Source organism: Chrysochloris asiatica, unplaced genomic scaffold (genome assembly GCF_000296735.1).
Source record: "Chrysochloris asiatica unplaced genomic scaffold, ChrAsi1.0 scaffold00092, whole genome shotgun sequence".
NCBI lineage: Eukaryota > Metazoa > Chordata > Mammalia > Afrosoricida > Chrysochloridae > Chrysochloris > Chrysochloris asiatica.
Window position 1 is genome coordinate 11,251,575 of NW_006408610.1, and position 27,336 is coordinate 11,278,910.

General features: G+C 47.4%; 1 protein-coding gene across 1 annotated transcript in view; it reads right to left on the minus strand.

Annotated features, from left to right (window-relative positions):
* The window catches only part of CORO2B (coronin, actin binding protein, 2B), a 95,376-nt gene that overhangs the window by 10,920 nt on the left and 57,120 nt on the right, over window positions 1–27,336 (minus strand). Inside the window, exons 2-7 of the mRNA XM_006866553.1 lie at window positions 21,675–21,791; window positions 5,031–5,180; window positions 4,267–4,431; window positions 3,589–3,705; window positions 2,183–2,287; window positions 1,455–1,551 (exon numbers count right to left, since the gene is read on the minus strand). Coding sequence (XP_006866615.1) covers window positions 1,455–1,551; window positions 2,183–2,287; window positions 3,589–3,705; window positions 4,267–4,431; window positions 5,031–5,180; window positions 21,675–21,791 — 751 coding nt within the window. The remainder of the gene's footprint in view (window positions 1–1,454; window positions 1,552–2,182; window positions 2,288–3,588; window positions 3,706–4,266; window positions 4,432–5,030; window positions 5,181–21,674; window positions 21,792–27,336) is intronic.

Below are 27,336 nucleotides of genomic sequence, written 5' to 3' on the forward strand. Positions count from 1 at the left end.
GAGGCTGTAAATCTTTACGGGAGCAGAAAGCCTCATCTTTCTCCCATGGAACAGCTGGTAGTTTCGAACTGCTGACCTTGCAGTTCGCAGCCCGATTAGTAACCACTATGCTACCAGAGCTCCTTGTTTTGACCCATTTCGATCCTCTATAGGGTTTCTGAGGAGGGACTGGTGAGTTCGAACAGCCTATCCTGCAGTTCAAACTGACCTTGCGGTCCAGTGCTTATCCTACAGTTCCATGGGCAAGGAAAACAGTGAAGATCTGTAGATTTCGGGGTGGGGGCAAGAAGGAGACTTGGGGATAGGGTTTCCAGGACAGGGTATGGACCTCCGTTCCAGAAGCCACACTCACCAACAGAAACTGTGACTTAGCCTTAGAAATCCCCTTCTAAAACACCTGCATTTTCACTAATGAATTGATTAAATTGCTGATGAACGGATTAATTTACTAAGGAATCAATGGCTTTAACTAACGAATGGATTAATTTACAATGAATCGATTACTTTACTAATGAATTGATTAATTTACTAATGAATTGGTTACCTGTAGTAGACACTTCAGTAGTGCAATAAACACTTACTATGTTGGGCAGTTCAAACACACCAGCAGCTCCTCGGAAACCCTATACAGGCTTGCTGAGAGACCAAACTGACTCAATGGCACTTAACAACAACAACAAATATCCCAGGCACTTTTCTAAACACTTTACAAGTTTCATAACTTGTGAGGTGAGTACTACTCTTATCTCCATGTAACAGGCCAGGAAACAGAGAGGGGAAGTAACTTGTCTAAGGTCATACAGCTGGCATGTGGTAGAGCTGGGAGTGAAGCCTAGGCAGACTGGCTCTAGAGTCCAGGCTCTTGACCAGGACACTAAGGTAACAAGCACTCTGGGGCTTGCTGGGTGCCCAGAGGTCACACAGAATGTTCACACCACTGCCTCTCTGGGGGAGGAGAAGCAGTAGAGTAAGTAGGGCACCTGGAGGGTGGGTAGGGGATGGTCTCTTCCGGTCCAGCCTCCCCCACTCCCCCACCCCCCCCTGTTCCTTAGCACCAGGAAGTCTGGTGTAGTAGGAAGAGGCTGGGTAGGGGAATTGAGAATCTGCATTCTTCTCCCTCCTCCGACACCAGTGTGCTGGGATTAAGAAAACAATGGGTTTGGACCAACTGCCCAGCTCACAATACACTTGACTTGCTGAGCTTCACTCTACATTGGTGAGGGGTTTAGGCAGGTTTGATTCTCCCATTTGACAGATGAGGAGATTGAGGTTCAGCAGGATGAAGCTACTTGCCTGAGTTTACTCAGCTGAGGAGAGGCACAGCAGACCCTAGAAGGCAGGTAAGACCTGAGACTCCTATTCCATGCCACTACCCATGGTGAGGGTTGGGGTCCCAGATAATGCCACCTTGGGTGGTCAGTGGAAGGAGCTGACAGACTCTGGACCCCTCTTACCTAGGCCTTTCTGTGGGGCTGGGGAGCGGAACTCCATGAGGTAACTCAGGTAAGGCTTCTCAGTGCTGATCTCGTAGTATCGGATGTTCCCATCCCCCTGGAGGCAAGGAGAGAGAGGGGTGAGGACTATAGTGGGCCGGAGGGCTGAGCAGGCCCTAATACCAGGGGTATGCAGAAGAGCGCCCTGCTGTGCCTAGGCACTTTTGACAAAGCCCAGATGGACCTGCTACAGGGGAATTGTTGAAGTGGGATGTTATGTTTGTGTGTGTAAACAGCTCTCTGACAAAGCAGCCCATCTTCACCAAAGATCTCCTGGTAGGTCTTCAGGCTCCATCATTAGTCACTGTACTTTCAACTCTGGATCCTTATTCCAATGGAAAACCGACTCCAAAGACTCACTTCTTCAGGACTTCTCAGTCAGTGCCATCTCAGTGAGAAGAAGTATAGGATATGAGTTGTTGTTAAGTGCCATCAAGTCAGTTCCAACTCATAGCAGCCCTGTATAGGGGTTCTAGGTAGTGACTGATGAGTTTGAACTGCTGATCCTGTGGTTAGCAGTCCAGTGTTTATCCTACAGCACCACACCAGGACTTGAGGATAAGGGGAGGTCGGTGTTCAGGGATGGTTGGGTCAGGTGGAGGACACCTGAGTGGGGAGGAGGCAAGAGATGGGCACAGTGGGGTCAAGGATGTCCCATAGGTGGCTCTAGCCCCCTTTCTCCTCACTACCTTTCCAGCTAAGTAGAGCATGTGTGTGTCGGCATCATAGAAGGGGAACAGGAGACCAGAGAGCCCATCGATTTCCTCCTCGATCAGGGGCATGGACAGGTCCTCCTGTGGGCAGAGATGGGGCAGGGAGGGGGCATTAGCCCATGACTAGGCTGATGAGACCTCATCTTCCCAATCCCAGCAAAACCCCTAAAAAAAAAAAAAAGCTGAGTTGCCTTTGTATTCAGACACACCGCAGATGGGTGGGGGCAAGGCAGAATTCCTTGCTGTCAAAAGCAGCCCAGGGCAGGGGGAAGGGCTCTGCAGGTGGTAGGCAGGGGACTTGTTCTCAGCCCTCCTTCCCACACCCATTACTCGCCCTTGATCTCTCTGGGCCTCAGCCTTGACTCTAACATCTGCAGGTGAGGCTGAGCACCACCCCTGAATCCCTTCTGTGTCCCAGCCTCATCTCTGCAGAGGAAGCCCAACTGGTGGTGTCAGGAGCTTGTGTGGCGAAGCCCAGACTCCCGACCTTCAGAAGAAATGACCTCCATGGAAAGCCAGAGATGCTTCCTTAGCCAAAGCCCAGCTGGCAGATCCTGGGCTTCGGACCCTCCCTCCTTTACTGCGTTTCTGTTTTGTTCCTCTGTGCCCTCTGCGGCTCTTTCCAGAACACAGCAGTCCATTGCTGCAAAGATCTTAACAAATGCCTCTTGTCCACTTCCCTTGTTTAACTGATGGGGACACAGGGACTTGAGTGTTCTCTTCCTACACCAGTGGCTGACAACCAACCCTGACACTGGCTGGCCCCTCTGCTCTGAGTGAGGTGGTGGGTGTGGAAATGACAGGGAGGAGACTGGACACTGGTGACCACTTAGCTGGGAGTGCAACCAGGCTTTAAGCATGGGCACAGATGAACACCGGGGTCTGCAGCTACTCCCAGGGTGAAAATGCTGACCAGGAGGCCCTGTGGGTTCTGGGAACCATGGTAAGGAGTGTCATGGGGACCCCCAAGCCCAGTGGGCCCCATGTCTCACTCCAGGGCAGAATCTTAGCACATGCTTATGTGCTTGTAGAAATGCTTGCCTTTTCAGGATGTATCTGTGGTCATCTCCAAGCCCCAGCCAGGGTGTCCCTTGGCTTCTCTGCTCTCCACACAAGGATAGACAGGACTTTGGTCCTTCCGAGGAGCTATCCTCTGCCCCAATCCTCCAGCCTCGTGACTCTTTCCCACACACCTGAATGTGAGGTTCTGGGGCAATGGAGGCCCAGTCTAGCCCGGATGCCAAGCCTCATCCCACTTTTGCCCCATCTAGTAAGTGACTCAGAGACACTTCACAACAACAGGAACCAGAGGACCCATGAGCTCACATCTAGGTAACCTGCTCCCTTCCTTTGAGAATGCGTGCCCACCACCCTCAGCTGACCTGGTCCCAGAGGGCGATTTGTCTTGTGTTCCACCTGGAAACCCCAGTGGTGAGGAGCCGCTTCATGTTCCCCAAGAATACCACTCTGTTGACTCTGTGGTTTTTGCAGTTCGCCTCCTGGCAGGGACAGAGAGAGCAGGGTGAGCCAAGGCCCTAGACACTTGGGTAGTGGCCCCCTAAAGAGATGCATTCATGTCCCAACCCCTAGAATCTGTGAATGCTTCCTTTTTTGCAGAAGACGTCTCTCGGTAGATGTAGCTAAGTTAAAGATCTTGAAGTGAGGACTTCACCTGGATTATCCTTCTGATAAGCTACTTCCAAAACTCCAGGTGAATCTTTATACCATGACAAATGTCACATAGGAGAGGGACAAAGGGACTTCACACTGACTATGTGAAGACACAGTCTTGATGTGGCTATAAGCCAACAAAACTGGCAGCAACCAGAAGCTGGGCAAGGCAAGGAATGGGTCCTCGCTGCGGCCTCGGTAACAGCCTAGCTCCTGATCTTGGACTTGGAGCCACCAGAACTGTCAGAGACTCCATTTCTGTTGTTTTAAGGCACCCAGTTTGTGGTAATTTGTGACAGCAGTCCCAGGGAACAAATGCAGATGCCTGGGAGAAGGGGACAGGCACGGCCCCAACACCTTCCCCTCTCATCAAAAACCATGGGCTCCACCTGCAGTACTCGGCCAGAGCGGGGCTCGATCACACGCAGCCTCTTGTCCTTGCACGTGGTGGTGAGCAGGCTGCCGTCCGTGTTGAAGGACAAGCAGAGAACCACATCTGTGTGGCAGTCGATCATCTTCACTGGCTCGCCCATGTCCAGGTTCCAGATGAGGACCTATGAGGTCGTATGGCAGGAGGCTGGGTCAGCCCCGCTGCTGAGGTCTAGGGGGCTGTCCTGTCTGCATGCTATGGCCCTGGATAGACCATCCCTTCCCACATGACCCACGGAGGGCTGGGATGTAGGATACGGCCACTGAGTTCCAACCCCGTCACACAAATTCACCAATGTGTTTGGGCAGATCCCTGCGCTGACCTGGGCTGTTTCTGAAACTAGTCAGAGTGCTGTGTAAACATTCCTTTGAGGGCGTGCCTGGCCTCTCCAGCAGCTTAAGCGGCTCCTTTTCCCCATCGGGAGGGCAGTAACCATTTCTGGGTTAAGAAGTAGCCATGCAGGGGATGTGGACATGGACCTTTGACTTCTCTTCAACCTCCAACCACCAGAGAAGGCAGCCAAGGTGCCCCCAGCCACCGTGGAGGAGGCTAGAAAGCAGGTCCCCAGAAATGGTGGGGTTCACAGTAGTGAATGAATGAATGAACAAATGAATCAATGAAACAATATTGGTTAACATGCTGCCTACAGTCCCTCCAAAGTAACCCTGTGTTTCCCTCCTCCCTGAGTTGGCTCAGTCCACGTTGCCTGCCGGGGCTGTGTACCTTGTAGTCATAGCCAGCACTGAAGAGGATGTTGTTGGTGGTGGGGTGCCACTCGACCAGCCCCACACGCCGGCTGTGCCCATGCAGTTGTAGGAGTGCCTCTGTCATGTTCCGCTTCAGCCCTCCCTCGGGGATCTCCCAGATCCGCACCTGCAGGACAGAGGCCAGTCTGGCTGGGCAGGGCCCTCTCTCTCCACCCTGGGGCCCTCTGAGGTCCGCCTTGAGAGGTGTTGCCTGGCTCAGAACACGGGGGCAGAACTGTGACTGTGGTTTGGGGGAGGGCAGGCACGATAGGACGTTCCAGGTATGACTGGAGAGGGAAGAGACAGTCTCCTCTCTCTTAGGAGGGTCTTCTCTGAGAAGTCTCTGCAAACCTAAGGAATCATTGTTATTAGCATACTGTTATTGGCATGGAAAACCAGGCACCATGGATGCTAACCACCATGCTATGTTAATAAGACTATCTTTGCTTCCCCTTTGCACACCTCTAAGAGAATCTGCCTTCCTTCTACTTGTCAGCCCCAACACCCCTGTTTGTATCATGTGACCATGCTCCTGCTCCTCTCCCTGACCCAGGATGGATGCCTGAGCAGAAGGGACAGTTCTGGGAGGCTGGGAGCTCCTGAGTATTCCGTGAGAGATGGTGAGCTAAGAGGCAGCGACATGATCAGAACTGGAAGCCTGGGCAGAGCCTGGCTGCAGCTGCTTTTCCAGACTTGTTGACACTGATAAAGCAGCAGATAAAGATGATCTGCAGAGGGGAGGATGGAACAGACATGCAGAGAGAAGCAGAAAAGAGATCATTGCCCTAGAGAGAGAAGCTGAGCTATTTCTTTGCAATTCTTGAATACCGGTACCAGTTACCCTCAAGCTGACTCGGACTCAAGACAACACCATGTGTGTCAGAGTAGAGCTGGTTCACAAGGTTTTCAATGGCTGATTTTTCAGAAGTAGAGCTCCAAGCCTTTCTTCTTGGTGCTTCTAGGTAAATTCGAACAGCCAACCTTTTGATTTATAGCTGAGTATTTAACAGTTTGTGCCAGCCAAGGCCTCCTAATTCTTGAATAAGTCCCTCAATTATTTATACCAGCCTTGGTGGGCTTCTGTTACTTAAGCGAGACATATGAGGGGATTTCAAAAAGTTCATGGAAAATGAAATGAAAATATAATGGAATTTCTCCCTGAACTTTCGGAGGCCCCCCTCATACTTTTCAGAATAAAATGAGATGATGGTTGTAAAGGTCTGTAAATTATAAAGTGCCCTAAGGAGCTCTGGTAGCGTAGTGGTTATGAATCGGGCTGCTAACCTCAAGGTCAGCAGTTTGAAACTACCAGCGGTTCCACGGGAGAAAGATGAGGCGGTCTGCTCCCGTAAAGATTTACAGCCTTGGAAACCTTGTGCGGGTCACTATGAGTCGGAACCGACTCCAAGGTAACAACAACAAAGACAAAGGGAATTATGATTTGCCATCGTCCTCATCCTTATTGTCTACGGTCTTTTAGAGGACCCTGGTGGTGCAGTGATTAAGTGTTTGGCTGCTAACCAAAAGGTCAATAGTGCAAACCCATCAGCCATCTCAAGGGAGAACCATGTGGCAGTCTGTTTCTTTGGCGCTTATAGCTTAGGAAACCCTGGTAGTGGTTATGTGCCGTGGAGTTGGTTCTAACTCATAACGACCCTGTACAGGGTTTCTGAGACCGTAAATCTTTACAAGAGCAGAAAGCTTCATGTTTCTCCTGCGGAACCGCTGGTAGTTTTGAACTGCTGAACTTGAGGTTAGCAGCCTAACTCATAACCACTATGCTACCAGAGCTCCTTTCGGAAGTCCTAGGGTCCAGTTAGTTCTGTTTTGTCCAGTAGGGTCATTGTGAGTTGTTGGGTAGATAGGAAAGAGCAAGGCTTTTGAAAATCTAAATTCTACCCTTGCTAGGAAGGAGAAAAACAGGAAAAACAGCTTTGAGGCACCATTATAATCTACTAAAATAGCCACTGAAAAATATAAGTAAGAGCCAATGTTGGCAAGATTATACTGAAGCTCATACATTCTATTGGTGTTGGTAGTATTATAAATCAGAGTAACTCTTTGAGAAGCAATTTGGCAATCTTTAGTAGGACCCATAAAAACATTTATATTATTCTTTTTGACTTAATAATTTCATTCTTAAAATTCAATTAAAGCAAAGCGCTCCACGCATGAAGATGTTCTTTGCAACATCATTTATATGGAAGATGTTGAAACACTCAAAATGACCAACATTCAGAAAATAATTTAATCTATTATGCCATATCAATATGGAATATTAGCCATTCACTTATAATTCTGAGGATGATGAATAAATGTGGAAACCGTGTTAGAGAAAGTCAAAGGCAGTCCTGTAAGCAGGGGAGCAAGGCTAGAAAATGACAAATAGTAAGTGTGCTTGTTAAAGACATCCACTGTGGTGTTTCAGTTACAGCAGCACCAGACAGCAGAGGCAGTGGCTCCTGAAGTGAAAACTAGTTTGTGGTGGGCACACCACACACACACACACACACCTTTTATTTCCTTTTTAATCCCAACCCCACTGTGACCCTATAGGGCAGACTAGAATGATCCTATGTTGTTGTTGTTAAGTGCCATCAAGTCAGTTCCGACCCATAGCGATCTTGTATATGGTTTCCAAGGAGCAGCTGGTGAGCTTGAACTGCCAACCTTGCAGTTCAAACAGCTTTTCAGTCTGGTGCATTAGCCCACAGTGCCACGCCAGGGCAGAGTAAATCTTGTGGTTAGCAGCCCAGTGCTTAACCCACTATATCACCAGGGCTTTGCTCCAGGATGCTAGTATTCATGTTGTTCTGCAACTTGCTTTTCTCATATCATAACAGACAGTGAGTATCCTTTTACACCATTACATATGGTTGTTTGGGTGCCAACGAGTTGGTTCCAACACACAACAGTCTCAGGATACAGAGTAGAACTGCCCCATAGGGTTTTCTTGGCTGTAATCTTTACAGAGTAGTCTTGGTGTGGCATCATAGGATAAGCACTAGACCTCAAGGTCGGTTTGAATTGCAAGGTCGATGGTTCAAACTCACTAACTGTTCCTTGGAAACCCTACACAAGGTTGCTATATAGCTGGAACTGGCTCGCCAGCACTTTGACAACACCAATCTTTATAGAAACAGATTGCCAGGTAATCCTCCCTGAGATTTGCTAGGTGGGTTAGAATTGTCAACCTTCTTGTTCGTAGCCAAGTGCTTATCCATTGTATCACCAGGGCTCCTTTACCACTACGTTTGTTGTTGTTGTTGTTGTTAAGTGCCCACTTCGATATGTCAGTTCCGGCTCACAGCAGCCCTGTGTAGGTTTCCAAGGAGCAGCTGGTGAGCTTGAACCACTGACCTTGTGGTTCAGACTGATTTTGCAGTCTAGTGCATTAATCCGCAGCGCCACACCAGGACTCCATTTTTACATCTACCTTATTACTATTATTTTGTATATTTCATTTATTTTATTGTTCCTATTTGTGTTGAGACTGTACATAGCAGAACATATGCCAATTCACCAATTTCTAAATGTATAATTCAGTCTGCTACTGCAGAGATCGACAGTTTCTGAAGCACTAAGAACAGCTCTACTCTGCCCTGTGAAACTGACATGATAGAAATGGGAACAAGAAAGACGAGCTAAACTAATTATTATTCAAATGTATGCACCAACCACTAACACCATTTCTTTACCACTGGTTTTAGTGGTTGGTGCATACATTTGAATAACAGTTAGTTTAGCTGGTGCAAGGAGCTCTGGTAGCATAGTGGTTATGGATCGGGCTCGGAACCTCAAGGTCAGCAGTTCGAAACTACCAGATGTTCTGCGGGAGAAAGATGAGGCTTTCTGCTTCCGTAAAGATTTACAAATCTCGGAAACCCTGAGTCGGAACTGATTCCATGGCATATAACCACCACCACCAGCTTTTGTAGTCTGAAACTGATCAAACATGTCAAGAAGCATTGACAATTACTGGAATGCAAAGAGTTGGAATCAAAGAGGAAAGATTGGTAGTTGGAAAATAAGGCCTTGGTAATAGAAATTATACTGGAGATTGCATAATAGAATTTTGCAAGACCAACAATTTATTCATTGTTAATATCTTTTTTTCAATAACATAAATGGCAAGCATACATGTGAATCTCACAGATGGAATACACAGTAATCAAATCAACTGTATCTGTGGAAAGAGACAATGGAGAAACTCAGTATCATTAGCGAAAAACAAGGCCAGGGGCCAACTGTGGAACAGACCACCAACTGCTCAGACACAATTTCAGGTTGAAACTAAAGAAAATTAAAACAAGTCCACAAGAGCCAACATGCAATGCTGATTGCATCCCACCTGAATTTAGAGACTGTGTTAAATACAGACTGGACACATTGAACACTAAATGACTGGAAATCAGACGAGTTATGAAATTACATCAAGATACATGAAAAAAGACAGCAAGGAAAGACCAAAATGGATGTCAGAAGTGACTCTGAAACTTGCTCTTGATTACAGAGATGCTAAAGCAACTGGAGGACTCCTGGTGTGGTACTGCAGAATAGCACTAGACTGCTAACCCTAAGGTCGGTGGTTCAAATCCATCAGCTGCTCCTTAGAAACCCTACACAGGGTCACTATGAGTCAGAATTCACTCAACGATACTTAACAAGAACAAAACAACTGGAAGAAATGATGGCACAAAAGAGATGAACAGAAAATTTCCAAGGACAGTTTGAGAAGACAAAGTCAAATATTATAATGACATGTACAAAGACCTGGAGTTAGGAAACCAAAAGGGAGCAACATGCTCAGCATTTCTTAAGCTGAAAGAACTGAAGGAAACGTCAAGCCTTGAGTGCAATATTGAAGGGTTCTATGCTGTGGCGCTGCAGGATAATGAACTGGACCATCAGGCTGGTTTAAACTGCAAAATCGGCAGTTCAAACCCACCAGCCACTCCTTGGAAACCCTGTACAGGGTCGCTATGAGGTGGAACTGACTTGATAGCACTTAACAATAACAACAATGGACACAATATTGAAGGGTGCAGGAAGCATCAAAAGAAGATGGAAGGAATACACAGTCACTGTACCAAAAAGAACTGGTCAACAATCATTTCAAAGAGTAGCATATGATCAAGTACTGATGATACTGAAGAAATAAGGCCAAGCTGCACTGAAGGCAGTGGTGAGAAACAGCTGGAGTTCTGGTGTGGTACTGCAGGATAAGTACTGGACCAGAAGGTTGGTTTGAACTGCAAGTTTGGTGGTTCAGATGCGCACCAGCCACTCCTTGCAAACCCTGTACAGGATCGCTATGAGTTGGCACCGATTTGACAGAACTTCAGAACAACAATATAAAGAGACATTAACTGGATGCAATGTTGGGGGTGTGAGGTGGGCTCACACGTCTATGCTAAGAAATTTGGAAGACAATTACCTGGCCAACTGACTGAGAAGATCCATATTTGTGCCCATTTCATAGTAAAATGACTCAACAAATTTCAGAAATACCACGTGCAAGTAAAATTTTGCTGAAGATAGGTAAAAAACAGTTGTAATGGTACATTGACAAGGAGCTACCTGAAATTCAAGCTGGAATCTGAAGAGGCTGTGGGACAAGGGTTATCACTGTTGATATGTTTTGATTGAAAGCAGAGAATACCAGAAGGATGTTTGTTGTTGTTAAGTGCCGTTGAGTCAGTTGTGTTTTATTAACTATGCAAAGGCATGTAATTGTGTGGATCATAACAAACTATGGATACCAATGAAAGGAATGGGAATTCCAAAACATTAATTGTTTTCATGAGGAACCTGTACATAGAACAAGAGGCAGTTATTCAAACAGAACAAAAGGATATCGAATGGTTGAAAATCAGGAAAGTTGTGTGTCAGGGTTTTATCCTTTCACCATCTGTATGCTGAGCAAATAATCTGAGACACTGGGCTGTATGAAAAAGAACGAGACATCAAGATTGGAGGAAGACTCATTAGCAACCTGTGCTATGCAGATGACACAATCTTGCTTGTTGAAAGTGAAGAAGACTTGAAGCACTTACTGATGAAGATCAAAGACTTAAGTATGGATTTCAGCTAAATATGAAGAAAACAAAAATCTTCACAAATAGGCCTATAACCAGCATCATGATAAATGGAAAAAGATTGACGTCTAGGATTTAATTTTATTTGGATCCACAATCAATACTCATGGAAGCAGTAGTGAGGAAACCAAATGATATATTGCATTTGGGAAATCGGCTGCAAAAGATCTCTTTAAAGTATTAAAGAGCAAAGATATCAGCGTGAGGATTCAGGTAAGCCGGACCCAAGCCATGGTGTTTTCAATAACCTCATATGAAAGCAGGACAACAAACCAGGAAGATGTTAGAAGAAGGGATGCATTTGAGTTAGGGTGTTTGCAGAGAATATTGAATATATTGCACTTCCAGAACAAACACATCTGCCTTAGAAGAAGCTCAGCCAGAATACTCCTTGGAAGAGAAGATGGCAAGACTTTGTTTTACATACTCTGGACATACCATCAGCAGGAACCAGTCCCTTGAGAAGATAATCACGCTTGGTAAAATAGTTGTTGTTGTTGTTATGTGCCATAGAGTTGGTTCCGACCCTGTACAGGGTTTCCAAGGCTGTAAATCTTTATGGGAGCAGAAAGCCTCATCTTTCTCCTGTGGAACAGCTGGTAGCTTCGAACTTCTGACCTTAAAGTTCGCAGCCCGTTTCATAACCACTTCCCTACCAGAGCTAAAATAGTAGGTCAGTGAAAAAGAAGAAGATCCTCAATGGGATGGCCTGACACAGTGGCTGCAACAAAGAGCAGAAACTAACAATTGTGGAGATACCGTAGGCACTGTTTCATTCTGTTGTATATGTGGTGGCTGTGAGTCAGAAACAATTTGATGGCACTTAACAACAATAATTTAACAACAGTAATTAATGGACACCTGGGTTCTGCCCAATTCTTTAAAAAAAACTATTGTAATTCATTCTGTGATGAACATCCATGTAATGAAATTTTGTGCACTAGTGTGAATATTTCTATAGGATACATGCCTGGAAGTGTTTGATTTTTAAAATAGTTACTGTGAAATTGTCCCCAAAAGCTGTCCTAGTTTTCACTAATAGAGTCTGAGACACCTTCTTCACCTATGTCTGCAAAACCACATATTCAAAAATGGATTTTTGTTCATGCAATAGCTCAAAAATATTATCTCTCAGTTGCTTGGGTTTACATGCTTTGTTTCTTAAGGATACCGAGCATCTCCCCCTACCGTTGTTTATTGGCCATCCATGTTTGCCTGGTTTGAAGTACGAGTGTTCCAGAACACTTAATTGTGCTCATGAGGAACCTGTACACAGACCAAGAAGCAGGTGTTCGAACAGAACAAGGGAACACCAAATGGTTAAAATTAGGAAAGGTGTGCACCAGGGTTGTTCTTTCACCATACTTATTCAACCTGTATGCTGAGCACATAATCTGACAAGCTGAATTATAGGAAGGAAAATGTGGCATCAGGATTAGAGGAAGACTCACTAACAACCTGCGATATGTAGATGATACAACCTTGCTTGCTGAAAGTGAAGAAGACTTAAAATATTTACTGATGAAGATCAAAGAACACAACGTTCAGTATCTATTGTATCTCAATGTCAAGAAAACAAAAATCCTCACCACTGGACTAATAAACAACATTCTTATCAATGGAGAAACATTGAAGTTGTCACGGACTTCATTCTTCTTGGATCAACTATCAACACTCATGGAAGCAGCAGTCAAGAAATCAAACAATGTAGTATACTGGGCGAATGTGCTGCACAAGGCCTTTTTAAAGTGTTAAAGAGCAAAGATGTCAGCTTGAAGACTAAGGTGCAAGCCATGGTATTTTCAACAACCTCATATGCATGTGAAAGCTGGACAGTGAATAAGGAAGACCGTAGAAGAATTGATGCATTTGAGTTATGGTGTTGGAGGGGAATATTGAAAGTGTCATGGGCTGCTAGAAGAACCAACAGATCTGTGTTGGAAGATGTGCAGCCAGAGTGCTCCTTGGAGGCCAAGATGGACAAACTTCATCTCTCATACTTTGGACATATTATCAGCAGGGACCAGTCACTAGAGAAGAACAACATGCTTGGTGAACTGTAGGGTCAGCAAAAAAGAGGAAGACCCCCAATGAGCTGGATTGGCCAAGTGGCAGTAGCAATGGGCTCAAACTTGACGTCAGTTGTGAGATGATAAAGGACCGGCAGTGTTTCCTGCTATTGTGCATAGCATTGCTAGGAGTACTGACTCAGATGGCACCTAACAACAACAACAACAATGTTTGCATTTGAGTAGGGAGTTCTAGTAGCTTTCAGACCCTGTGGGGAGAAACTCAAAGGGGCAGTGGGGAAGCATTTGGGACCTGAGGACCTCCTCAATGAACACCTTATCCTGCATCTTGCAGACAGCAGACACAAGGAGCAACCCTTCTTGTATAAACCTTGATTGGGGCAGGGATGTTCCCCTAGTCTTTGAGAAAGATCTTTGGGAGAGAAAGCTGAGTCTCATATATTTCCTCCACCATCACTTCCTGAAGACCCCTTCTGAGCCAGGCATCAATGGATACCATGGTGAGTTTTCCCAGCACCTACTCTTGAACAGCACACAGCGGGGCAGATGAAGCAGAGAACTGGGGAGCACAGAGGCTGGGGAAGCCTTGAATCCAGTTTCAGGGGTGATGAGGTAGGAGGCTTGGGAAAGAGCAGAATTAGAGGAGGAAACGCTTACAGCAGATTTGAAATGACAGGTTGAAGTTGGACATGTGGCCAGGGGGGAAGGGACAGATCAATGAGTGACCTGGATGCAGCAAGTTGGCAGGGCAGCAGATAAAGCCAGAGGTTGTGTGTGTCACACCTTGCCATCAAGTCCCCAGAGAAGTCCTGCTTGGGCTCAGAGTCTCAGAGAAATGGCCCTTTCCCAGAACAACTTAATTTTTCCCAGCGGCTCAGCTGACTGAGGTATCCCTGGGTTACCCAGGTGCCAGGCTAAGGTACACACACAAGTGGGAAGCTGGGAGGCTCCACCCATACTCTCATGCCCACTTATTACTTGGGTGACTGAACAAGCCAGTTAACTTCCCCAAGGTTCAGGTTTCTTGTCTAGAAAATGAGTGGATACTTATGTGCCTCTCAGAAGTATGGGATTGAAATCTGCTAGGCTTCAGAAAGTCCTTCTGAGTCTGAAGGGGCTCAACCATCAGAGAGTGCAGGTGTCTGTGCCTTGGCTCCTGGGGTAATTAATCTAGCCCAGTGGAGCCCAGGGCTGCAGGTGGCAGGCAAAAGGGCTGTTTCATGGAAACTGAGATGGAGCATCCCACAGAGAGCGAGAGAGGCAGTCTGCCTTAAACCTGTTCCCTACTAGCCATATTGGCTCCCTGGGCTTCTATTTTCCCATTTACATTGTCAGTATTATTTAATCTTCCACAGGTCTCTGCCTTTGGCGTCACTGAATACAACGCTTGAGGGAAGAGACTGGGCTTTGCCAGATCCAAGGCTACAGCCAACCCTTAGCACTATGGAGCACAGGAGCTCAGAGGAGAAGCTGAAACTTACAGTGGGCCAAAGTAGCTGGAAAAAGGGACTCGAATCCCTTAGTATTGAAGGGAATTGTTGGAAACAAAGAGTGTCTAGAGCATGGGAGGGGTGGAGTGCATCTGCCCAGAGGTTGCTCTGGGAGATGACTTTAATTCAACAGGAAACTTGATCAAATCCGGTCTGCCAAACCGGATTTCTGGAAGGAAGTGGTGGGGAGATGCGGCGAAAGGCACTCCCCTGAAAGCCAGCTGTGCCTGGGACTGTCCCCTGCATAGGGACAGTGACATTGAAACCAACACAATAAGCTCAGCCCCTCCCTGTACTGCACACGCTAGGCACTGTGGGGACAGTCCTTGGTCTCAAGGAGTTCAGCTTGTGGGGGAGGTGGATCTATGCAGTGGAGGCCAAGGCAAAGTCTGATAAGGTCTGTTAATAAAGTTACAAAACCAAGTGTCCCTGTGCACGGGGGACGGAGAAGTGGACTGACAAAGTAGCAGCTTTGTGATCTGGCAAGCTCCGTTTAAATCCAGGCCCTGAGCTGATTGGCTCTGAGACTTGGGCCAAGTTACTTAGCCTCTCTGACCCTCAGTCTTTTCATTTGAAAGGCTAATTAGACCTTACAACAGAGTTATTATAAAGACTAAATAAAGGGAAAACAATTAAGCTACCTTGCCAATTACCTGTACTTAATAACTTAAGGAAGCTTATTTAATATTGTTGTTTTTATGTGCTGTCTAGTCAGTTCTGGCTCATAGCGACCCTGTATAGGGTTTCCAGGAGTCCTGGTGTGGCACTGTGGGATAAGTACTCAACCATGAGGACGGTCTCAACTGCAAGATCAGCTGTTCAAACTCACCAGCTGCTCCTTGGAAACCCTATACAGGGTTGGTATGACTCCATGGCACTTAATCATAACAACAACATAGGGTTTCCGAGGGGCAGCTGGTGGGTTTGAAGTGCTGACCTTGTGGTTGGAACTGACCTTGTGATCTGGTGCTTATCCTACAGTGTCACACCAGGACTCCCATTTAATACTAATTAAGGCTTATATGTTGTTACCCTGTGTGGTCAAGTCGGTTGCGACTCCTAGAAACCTTGTATAGGGTTTCCAAGAGCAGCTGGTGGGTTTGAACTGTTGACTTTGAGGTTAGCAAGATAAGGAAAACAGCCCAGTGCTTATCCTAAGGTGACACCCCAGGGCTCAAGGCTTGTATAGAAATTTTGTATAGGTCTTGGGGCACCAGCAAGCCACCAGGCCTCCCACTGATGGTCAGCTCCGTTCAGGAACAGTGTCTAGGCACCCGAGATGTACTTGTTGAATGGATGAGCCAGTGGAAGAACTCTAAAAGTCACAAAGCCTCTTGACCATCGGCTGGTTTAGTAGTGACTCGTCCTCAACTTGGGGGTATGATTAACCCTTCCTCTGGCTACTGGTGGTCTACATAAATGGGAAATTGCTTCCTTCATACTGATTTGGAATGGGGAACTGGGTGGGGAATTTCTCGCCTGGATTCTCAGCTGTTAATCCTACACCCAGGTTAGTCTGCTTTGCAAACCAGCAGTAGAGGGGCCTGTTTGGAATTCAGAGACTAAAGAATGATGTTCAGTTGGGGAGGACATTAGTCTGGTCTTTGATTCCCAGCTCTCTGGCCACACCTCAGTGGGGCAAGTTATTTAATCCTTTGTAAAATCCACCTAAGAGAATAACAATAATTATTTATGGGGCTATGGTAAATGTGAAACCCTTCTTTGTCCATTTAGTTGTCATGACAACTCCAACCTGATGCCCATTTTACAGAAGGGTAAAGGAGCACTGGTAGCTTGGTTATGAATTGGGCTGTGAACCTCAAGTTCGTCAGTTTGAAACTACCAGCTGTTCCACAGGAGAAACATGAGGCTTTCTGCTCCTGTAAGGATTTACAGGCTCAGAAACCCTATACAGGGTCGCTATGAATTGGAACCGACTCCACGGCACATAACAACAACAACAGATGCCCAAGAACTGGCAGGGTCTGGGTTTGAACTGAGGTCTGTGGATGGTTAAGCCTGGCTGCTCAACCACTCAGCCACACTTGGCCTTTCTTTGCAGCTGCCAGGTGTCCAGCTCCTCTGTGGCACCTCTCATTTCTGATAGGAAAGTAGCTGCTCTCTTTGAGCTCCTGGAGGTTTTGCTTCTGGAGCTTGTTGGAGAGGAGGCAGGGAGGTGGGTGGCTTCCGGCTGTTTCCAGCAGGGCTGACATCCTGCCCCATCCCACCCCCAGCTCCTCTTGGAGGGGCAGCGTCTCTGGGCGGGGAGGAGGAGCCTGCACAGAGGCAAAGGAAAGATGCTGAGCTAGGCCTGCCGCAGAGTGGGGCCTGCCTCCCTCTCTCTCTGGGGATCACTCTCTCCCTCTCCTTGAGATGTCAAAAACCTCTCCTTCTCTGCAGCAGCCAGCCCCCGGAGAAGAGCTGGGAGCCCGAGGAGGAGGAGGCTGCGGTGGCCAGCTTGGAAACCGATAGTGCCTGCCAGCCGCCCTCCCTAGCTGCGGCAGAAGCTATAAAAAGCACACCCCTTCAACAATAGGTGACATCACCCAGCGGCAGAAAGAACTGGATTCTGCCAGATGCCAGGGAGAGTTACAGCCCTCACCCCTCCCGCAGGATGGGAGCCCCTTGGGAAAGGGCTTGGGTATGTTCATCTGCTTCACTGGGGGGATGGAGGTTAGATTCAGGAGGACTTCCTCAGGTTTCGGGGCCTGGAGGAGAGGAGGCTGAGCCTGAGGGAGACAGGGATTGATTTCATTGACGATTTCGCCAAGATGGGGACTATGGAGAAGGAGCTCAAGGTGGGGCAGGAGGGAGGGGTGTCTCTAGATCCCTTCAATGCCCTCTGAATGTTCTGAGAGGTAAGGGGCAGGGGGAAGATAGGAGGAAGGGCGGGCAGGTTCTACCTGGAGAAATGGGGACCAGAGCTGCAGGAAACAACTTCCCCCTGGATCCCAGTGGCCCACCTATCAAACAAGGCTGGTTCTGCTGTGTGGCACAGTATAGGCATGTGACAGCTTTGCCGACTGACCATCTAACCCTGACAACACCTACTTCAGGATTCTTAAGCTGGCCATTTGAGCTGAAGTGGACCAAGGGAGTGTTGGGACTGGGGTTCCAGGTGCCATTAGAACAGCCCTGAGGGCCATGGCCCAGTCCGTGGCTCGGAGCTGCAGGATCCTTGTCCTTTATATCTCTGTCCCCACCCAGGGCCCAGGCTGGGATGCCCATTCTGTGTGCTCTGGGCCGGGTATGGGAGACCTTGCACAGAGAAGACATTGTCATGTAAACACTAAGTGTTTGGTGAATTTGAGCAGTCTGCCCCTTCATGGGTAGCGCCCGTCACCTCACCTGTAAAACCAGGGCTGTTGGTGACGGGCTGTTGGGTCAGGAACCACCTGGTGACCTTGGCCATGGCACTCCTCTGAGACCTCTGTGGGACCTGCTCTACAAGGGGCTGGGCTGTAGCCACAGGAGCCAGTGGGCTGAAAGGCCTAGATCCTTGGTCCCTGGTTGGGGAGGGACAGAGACCTGAGGGGTGGGCTGGGGTTCTAACTGCTGCTTCTAGGCAGCTGGAGCCAGAGCTTAGTTCTCCCAGATCAGGAGACTTAACCGGCTCTCTTGGTCCTTCCCTAGGCTCCCCCCAGCCACTCCCCTCCCCTGCTGGGTGCATTCCCTTCTCTCACTGATCCAAATCCCAGAAGCCATGCAGCAAACTCAGCCCACCCCTTCCATAAAGCTTGCAGGAGTGATCCCTCTAGCCCCAAGCATCCTTTCCCTGGTCCTGGGGGTGGGCATGTACAGCTTCCCACACAGCCTTCCACCAGAGGGGTCCCCGATTAAGCTGGGACCCTGAGAGTTCAGCGGCATCCCAGCCTTCTCCCTCTGGCCCCAGCCTCCTTCCTGCTCTCTGACCACCACTCTGGGGCTCCAGTTCACCTGATGACTCTTGGTTTTCCAAACACACTGTGCATACTCCCTTCACACATTTGCTTATGCCACATCTCCTCCTGGAACTTGGTCACCTTTTTTCTCTGGTCAAAATCTTGCCTCTCCTCCAAGGTCCAGCCTCTGATGCAGTCTCAACCCTTTCTACCTCTCCTTGCATCCTGGTCAACAAGACTCCCTCTCTCATCCCTGGGTACACAACCCAGTGACCTCATTCTGCTTCACATTTTGGTGAGTGAGGTCTCTCTATAAAGGTGGGGTTGTTTCCAGAGCATGACTGAGGTTAGCTGAGGTTTACTTTGGATACATCATCAAGAAAGACCAACTGATGGAAAATGATATCATGCTTGGTAAAAGAGAGAGTCACCAAAATGAGGGAACCCTTCAATGAGATGGGCTGACACTACAGCTGTATCAATGGGCTCAAAGAGACCAAAGACAGTGGGATGGCTAAGGGCTGAGCAATGTTTGCTTCTGTTGTACACAAGGTTAACATTGAATTAGAGCCAACGGGATGCCAACAACAACATGCAGGGACAAAGGGAGTGCTAGGCAAAGACTGCCTAAGGGAGGATGATCATTATTCCTGTTTTCAAGCATAACTGAGCATAGCTGAGACTCAGAGATACAGTGACATGCCCTTGTCACCAGCTGCTAAGTGATGGCGCTAAGACTCAATCTCAGGTCCAACAGATTCTACAGCCCAGCTCTTTGAACCCGAGCACCAGGAAGACATCGGGCACATTATGGTTACTTAATCATCATGCAGGGACTCGAGAGTCGCTTGGCTCGTGTGGCCAGCGCTGATGCTGTATATTTTTCTTGCATACACCATGTATGTCTTGCTTATTAGCTGGAGTTCCAGAGGATGAAACACCTGACTGTCAGGTGAGACGAGGTGCTGAGCTAGAGAGTCAGCCGGTGATTCAGGCAGAAGTTTCGACCTGAGACCGAGCCAGACAGCCAGGAATTCTGCAGACATGGCCCTTCTCCTTCCCAGCAGGTTCCCTGGTGAGGACAAGGGGGTGCAGGCAGGAGAGCCCAAAGCTTCCCACATCCACTTTTCATTGATTGAAGGGTGAGGTCCTCAGTTCTCTAGCCATAGTCTCATAGGGTGGCTGTGAGGGCTACACGTAGGTAAGGGGCTCAGTTCAGAGTGGGTGGATGAGGTCTACAAGTGGCAGCCCCAAGTTCCTGAGCCGTCTGCTTCCTGCGGCTGGTAGACAGAGGTGGAGCTAGCCATCATGAGTGACCGGCATTCCTTGTTGAGCTCCCTGCATCCAGAAATTAAGACTGGGAAACACCTCCACCTGCTGCCTGTCTTCTCCTTGCTGATCCCATACCCTGTGGACCTGTCCAGCACCCATCAGCTTCATCAGCTTCCTTCTCAGCCCAGGAAGCACCCAGAGACCAACTGTTCTCTGTCCTGGCTTCATCCTTCTCTAGCCCTGGTCTGTCTGTGTCCAGAGCCCTGATCACTGTGCCTACCTTAACTACGAGGCTGCTAGAGAAAGTACCAACACCTGTTGAACCATGTTCACCACATGATCTAGCTCTCTCCATTCCCACCTGCCCTGACTCACTGGAGCTGTTTTCAGAAATTCTTAGGATGCTGACCTTCAGGAGGTAGTCAAGCTCATTCTAGTTTCTTCTTCCCTTCCCACGACTCTCCAACATCACTTCCAACTTCATTAAATAACGTAGACTCTTTATTGTGAACCTCTACCTTCCTCTCTTGCTCTGGATGATTTATTTTTCTATTCATCCATTTATCCACTCACTCATCATCCAGTTATCCATTCATCTCTCCTTGTGTGCATGGATCCTTCTTTCCATCCACCATCCAGCCATGTGAAAGTGCTCATCCATTCAACAATTCAGTAATCTATTTACCCATCCATCTATCTACCCACCCACCCACCGACCTGTTGACTCTTGGATGTCTGTCTTTCAGATATCTGCCCACCCATCCATCCATCCATCCATCCATCTACTGATTCATGTGTCTTTCCATGCAGGCATCTAGCTATCCATTTTGACCCTAATTATCCATTCACCTATCTGTGGTGGCTGGGTTTGTGCTGAATACAGGGAATTTAGAGCCAAATAGGCCATGGTCCCTGTCTTCAGGAGCTCACAGTCCAGTCCGGGAAGATGGGAGACATCAAGCTAACACACTCTCCTAGGTTCCTTCCAGCTCCAGCCTCCTGGAGGTCTATGGCAGTGACCACTAGGTAGATACATACTGAAAGGGGTACACCTGGGCACACCTGGGCTTGGGCAGGCCCTCCTCACCAGCTCAGCTGCAGCTCTGAAACCCCCTCTTGCTTCCAAGTTGGTGTGTAGATGCTGCTCAGGGATTGTGAGGGGAATAGCCTGGGCTGCTCTCCAGGAACATGATGGCTGCTGCCAGCCTATCAGACACTCCCTTTACCTGTGAAAGTCAGCAGAGCCTGAAGAAAGGGTGGCCAGAAAGCAGCTTCAATTCTCACTCCTCCTCCACAAATCCTCTTTCCCCTTTCTTCCTTCTATCGCCATCTCTTTTCCTTTTCCCTTCTCTCCTCTGATTCCTATTTCTCTTCTTGTGTTTCATTTCTCTCCCCATTGAGTGGTGGGACACATGGAATCCAATTTGAGCTGCCACCATGTGTCCTTGGATAAGTTGCACCCACTCTCTCAGCTCAGCTCACAGAGGTCACAACCATATGACATAGTTATGGTGTCCAGCCCACAAGGAGCAGAAGCTCATTTCCTCACGATGCTTCTATTTCTTTCCCCCCTTCATCCTTGTCCATAGTCTCACTCCTGTCCCTCACAGTCAGGTGCTGAATCACACTGTTCTGTTTTTGCTTTTGTTTTAATTTGCAAAATCAACACCTCTAAACTCGGTCAAGCCAAAGGTGCAAGACCTAACTCTTCCTCCCTATTCTGGGCAAGCTGGAAGAATGATAAAAAGAAAGGAGAGAGGGCAGCGGGTGGAAGAGGTGGGAGTCTAATAGGGAAGACTTCCTGGAGGAGGGAGGGTCCTTCCTCAGGGTCCATCCCTCCTGCAACTCACGGAGGTGTCCTCTGAACATGAGGCGATAATGTTGTCAATGAAGGGGTTCCACTTGATGTCCAGCACGTTGCCTTGGTGACCACAGACCTTGGGGTAGTTGGGCTCAATCCTGCCCGTCTGTAGAGGAGAAAGAAAGGGAAAGACGAGTTTAGCTCTGATGGCCCCGAGGAGGCTCTCAGAAAGGAGAGTCTTTCTGGGTTTCTCAACTGGCCTGGAAGGTCCTCAATATATGCCAATGTATTATTCATCTTTGGGTCCCTGCATCAGGCTGGACCAAACTGTGGCTACATCCTCTGCTCCCCTCTGACTGGTGTTGAAGGAACAGGTAGTGGTGGGACAGGGCCTGCCGGTCTGTATGGCCCCTTTGTATCAATGAGGACAAGGTGCCCTTCCTCAAGTAAAGAAGTTTAAAGTTAGTAAGTGACTCTCCACTGAACTGAGTCCTGTAACCACAGTGCTCTAGGATAAACATTACACTGCTAACCTCAGGGATGGCGGTTCAAACACAGCAGCCGCTTCTTGCTATGAGTTGAAACTAACTCGACAGCACTTCAAACAACATACACCTGAACATCGAAAGTTCTGAGGCCACAACCCTAGCCCTACACATGTGCCCACATTCCAGAACATTCACAGAGCTGCATGCACATGTGTATCAGGATCCAGCAGACGCTCTTTGCCACAGCTCCGGCAGTGAGTGGTGAGCCCTGAACCTTTGCATCCACTAGACTTTGTCACACATTATCCTGCCCACAAGGTAAAAGATACCGTTCTCTGCCCCCATGTGACTTTCTTGTGCAGCTTGAACACCTATGGTTGGATGCAGTCTTTGGAGTCACACAGGCCTGCGTTTGAATCCCAGCTCTGCCACATTTTATCTACACAGCCTTGAAAAAGTCAACAGCCTTCTCTGAGCCTCAGTTTCCTCATTTCCAAAAACGAGGATCACACCACCTACCTCTTAGCACTGTTGTAAAGATTAAATGAGCTCATGTGTTTAACCAGGGGCTTAATGTGCAGAATATCACCATAGTGAATGTTCAGGAGATACAGTAATCACTATTGTACAAACTAGATGAAGCTTCCTCCAGAAAGTCTTCCCTGATACCTCAATGACATGCTCCCCTGTGCTCCTACAATGACACTGAACCCCCGTCTGTTTCTATTGGTCTGTGAGCAACTGAGGACACATGGTGTCTTCCTTGTCCCTGGCAAGCCTGGCACGTAGTAGGCACGCAGTACAGTCCATGACCTGGCAAGGGAAAGCAGTCCACACAGGGAAGTAACATGTGTGTGTTGGGGCAAGGGGAATAATCCATACTTTGCACAGGACCGCAAGGTTGGTTTAAATCTCAAGGTCGGCAGTTCAAACTTACCATCTGCTCCTCTGAGACCCTATACAGCTTCACTAAGAGTTGGAACTGACTTAAGGGCACTTAAGAAGAAGAAGAGTAACGTCAAAGGTGGTCAAAAATGAAGGGGGAATTTGTAGGTAGATGACGTGTCTCTACCTTTCAGACGTTTTAAACACTAGCTTTTAGAGGAAAGAAGAGAGAAGGTTTTTTTCCTCCTGCTACTGCCCATCTGCAAATATTGCTCAGTCAGAAATGTGAAGGGGTCCTTTGGACAGGTCATACTGCCCCATGCCCCCTCCCACTTTAAGTTCCTCATTTGTATAACAAGGAAGTGCCAAGCCTCTTCGACATGTGTCGAATATTTCACTAGTGTGATAGGACAAGAATGAATTCAGAGCGGGTGTCCTGCTCTTAGGTGTTGGGATGCTAACTGAACAGTCAGCGGTTCAAACCCCCAAGCTGCTCTGGGGCAGAAAAGTAAAGCTGTCTGCGTCTGTAAAGACTTACAGTCTCAGAAACCCCGCTAAGGGCTGAAATGGACTCGACGGCAGTGGCTCTAGTTGGTTCGGTCTTGTCCTCGTCCTTTTCCTACCTGCTGCTTTGTTAACTTATTTTCAGACCTTTTAACTAGTTATGATGCAGCTATGCTGGGAAGAGTGGAGAAAAACGGGTCTGGAGAAAATGGTAGTGATATATGGAAGGTGTGAACGGAGCAGAGAAAAAGAGAGATGGAAAAATACAGAGAGATTGGACCCAGAACTTCACCGATGCTGTATGTTGTGGGGAAATTGGAGACTGGAGGAAAAGGGATTGGGGGTGGGGGTGGGGGCGTTGCTATCAGTTATGAACAGGATCCCCTTTGACTCTTTGTGAGGGCTACAATCAGGATTAGAATATATTTTTCCATTACCTTTGGGCAGCTGGACTAGACTTCTTTATATGAGATTCTAAGCAGGAGTTGAACCACATGTGGCCCTGGGATCTGTTGTTGTTGTTGTTAAGTGCCATCAAGTTGATTCCAACCCATAGCGACCCTGTATAGGGTTTCCAAGGAGCAGCTGGTGAGCTCCACTGACCTTGCAGTTCAAACAACTTTACAGTCTGACACATTAGCCCATATTAGTGCCCCACATGATCTTTAATTCTCATAACAATCCTGTAAATTAAGTAGGAGATCATTAAAGCTCAGAGAGGTTAAGCAACTTGCTGAACGTCACCCAGCTAAAAACAAAGCTAAGATTCTCACACAGATTTTACTCCGAAAGTTTGTTGTTCCCTGGCTGCCCACTGCTGGTCAGCCTCTCTTTCCAGTTTACTCTCTGACAGACCCCTTACATCAGACTCCAACACCTTCACCTGAATGAGCATCCCTTGAACAAATCTGTCTACAATAAACTTTAGGCACCCAGCCCAGCCCAGTCCAGCCCAGCCCAGGCAGACCTGAGGGACACCAAATCAGTCAGTTACTAGGTGGCCATCAGCTAACAGCAGCTTCTGGCCTCCAGGATACCCTGGAGGCATGGGGAAAGCATCACTCCTGGAACCTAGTCAGAATGGGGAGGATGGACATCGGTGGTCTGTAGTGGGGAAGAGACCAAGGCTTTTTAAAGCAGAGAATGATCTTGATGTCATATCTACTTCTAGGTGGACCTCTCTTTACACAACAGATGCAACCCTGCCCTCCCTGCACCAATAAAAAGAGAAACATTACGTGATGAAATCAAATTCCTGTTGCTATGAAGAGAGATCTCTAAAGATGTGCTGTGCACAGCCTGTTTGGTTCTACCCAACTGCCCTGGAGGGAAGGACCTCCTTTCGAACTGGCGGCTCTGATGGTTCTGTCTTATATAGTTATTGTGAAGTGCCACTGAGTGGTTCTGACTCGTGACCCTGTATAGGGTTTCTGAGGAGCAGCTGGTGGGTCTGACCCATCAATCTTGTGGTTAGCAATCCAGTGCTTATCTTATAGCTCCACACCCTTATAGAGTAGTGTCCCACATAAAATTTGCTTGAAAAATAACAGTTTCACTGCTAAAAAGAAAAGTCTCAGAACCACTGTTCCATAGAGAAATCAAGCAACCAATACAAGGTGATTGCTAACTCCAGAAAAAACTTGTATGCGAAAGCTAATATCATCACAGTGTGTCATGAGTTCTGTACAATATTTACATAGATTTAATAATGTAGACTCTGAATATTTATTTAAACAAGAAGCGTGCTATAAAATACTGGGAGAATAGAGGTAGAGAAAGTGTGTGTGTGTGTGTGTGTGTGTGTGTGTGTGTGTGTGTGTGTAGAAAGAACTGGGATCGAACTTCAGCAAAGCTAGATCCTCATGTTTTGTAACAGGAAGTCAGTAGGCAATTTCTTAAGACTTAACAAATCAAGATATAGCAGTAAAAACGTGTAATTAAGACATATGGAGGTACGTGCAAAAAGAAACAGCTAAGAGGAATGAAAGTGGCTGTTTCTGGGGAGTAGGAAATTGAGGACAAATAGGAAAAGGTGGGAATAGAATGAAAATTATAGGTGCTAGGAAATGTTTAACAACTGATTCTCTGGGAAGAAAAATGCTCTGTCTTGTAGTGTTGGTCAGTTTTGATGGTGTAAACATCTCTACTATGGCTACTGTCCTCCTGCGGTGGTACTGTAGGCTAAAGCACTAGATTACAAGGTCAGTTTGAACCACAAGGTCTGCGGTTCACTACCAGCTGCTCCTTGGAAACCCTGTACAGAGCACTTAACAACAACATGGCTAATGTGAAGCTCCATAGGCCGGATGACATCACCAACTGCAGAGTTGGAAGACAAATATAGTAGCAAGTCACTGCATTCTATTCCTACCACATCAATGTGTTGTTAGTTACCATCCAGTTAATTCCAACTCATGGCCACCCCATAGGTTACAGACTAGAACTGCCACACAGGGTTCTCTTGGCTGTAATCGTAACGGAAGCAGAGTAGCCAGGCCTTTGATTCTACAGTACTAATGTGGGGCCCATACTGCTAACGTTTAAGTTAGCAGTTGGGGGCAAACCATTTTCATCACCTACAGCTCTTACAGGGAGTCCTGGTGTGGCACTGTGGATGTGGGTTAATGCGCCAGACAGCAAAGCCATTTAAACTGCAAGGTCGGTGGTTCAAGCTCACCAGCTGCTCCTCAGAAACCCTACACAGGGTCACTGTGGGTCGGAACTGACTCGACGGCACTTAACAACAACAACAACAACAGCTCTTACAGATATGACAGATATAAATAGCTTCAAGCGAACAGGTAGTAAAATAATTAGGAAGTGATGAGTTCTGAGTGTTTTCCCCTCCCTATTTCTAATATAACTTATTTAATTTTAAGTTTTCATAGTTTGATTCACTTTCATGAGCCAGTACAAGCCCACTCTTAAAGATGCTATATGCCTTATAGTACTAATGAGCTTGTAGTACTATTGCAGTGTGATGTTTTAAGATCAGCATTAGACTGGGAACCACAAGGTCGGCAGTTCAAACCCACCAGCTGCTTCTTGGAAATCCTATACAGAGGTCATTATGAGTCAGAACCAACTCGACAGCACTTAACAACAACAGGCATAAAAATTAAAGTACAAACAAATAAAGTGACTGTACTTGAATATACCAAAGAAAGCTTGTTTTTTAAAAAACTGTGAAAAACCCTCTTTCCGGACCCCACAAATGGCTCTGCTGCACGAGTCCAGTTTCTGTCCAGGGGGTTTGACTATAGACAGTCTTCAAACCCTGACTCTAGATATACAGGGTCACTATGAGTCAGAACCAACTCAAAGACACTTAACAACAACAATGTATTGGTTTCTATGGAGTGCCTCATAGTGACCCTGTATAGGGTTTCTAGGGAGTGACTGGCGAGCTTGCATCACCAACCTTGCAGCTCAAACTAGCTTTGCAGTCCAGCACATTAGCCCACAGTAGTAGCCCACACCAGGACTCAGAACCCAGGTATTTGAATGGCTTATTTTCTTTAGAATCACTGGTTGATAGTCAGCTCACAGAACTGTCCCAGTGGTAGGGTTTTCAGGGATCTCAGGGTCTACCCTGCCATCTGGTCCTCAAACCTCAAGGAGAACTGGGGCAAATAAAGACCTTGCTGCGTGGGGAGGGATGTGGGGGATGTGGTGGGGAAACCTATTTCTTGAAGGCAGCTATAGTCATTAGGAAGATCTTCCTCTTGTTGGTGTGGGCCTCTCCTGTGGCATCTAAGAGTAAACATAGCTCCCCATCACTAGCATTCAACATTAAATGCTGGATAAAACCAAAAAACATACCCTACTGCCATC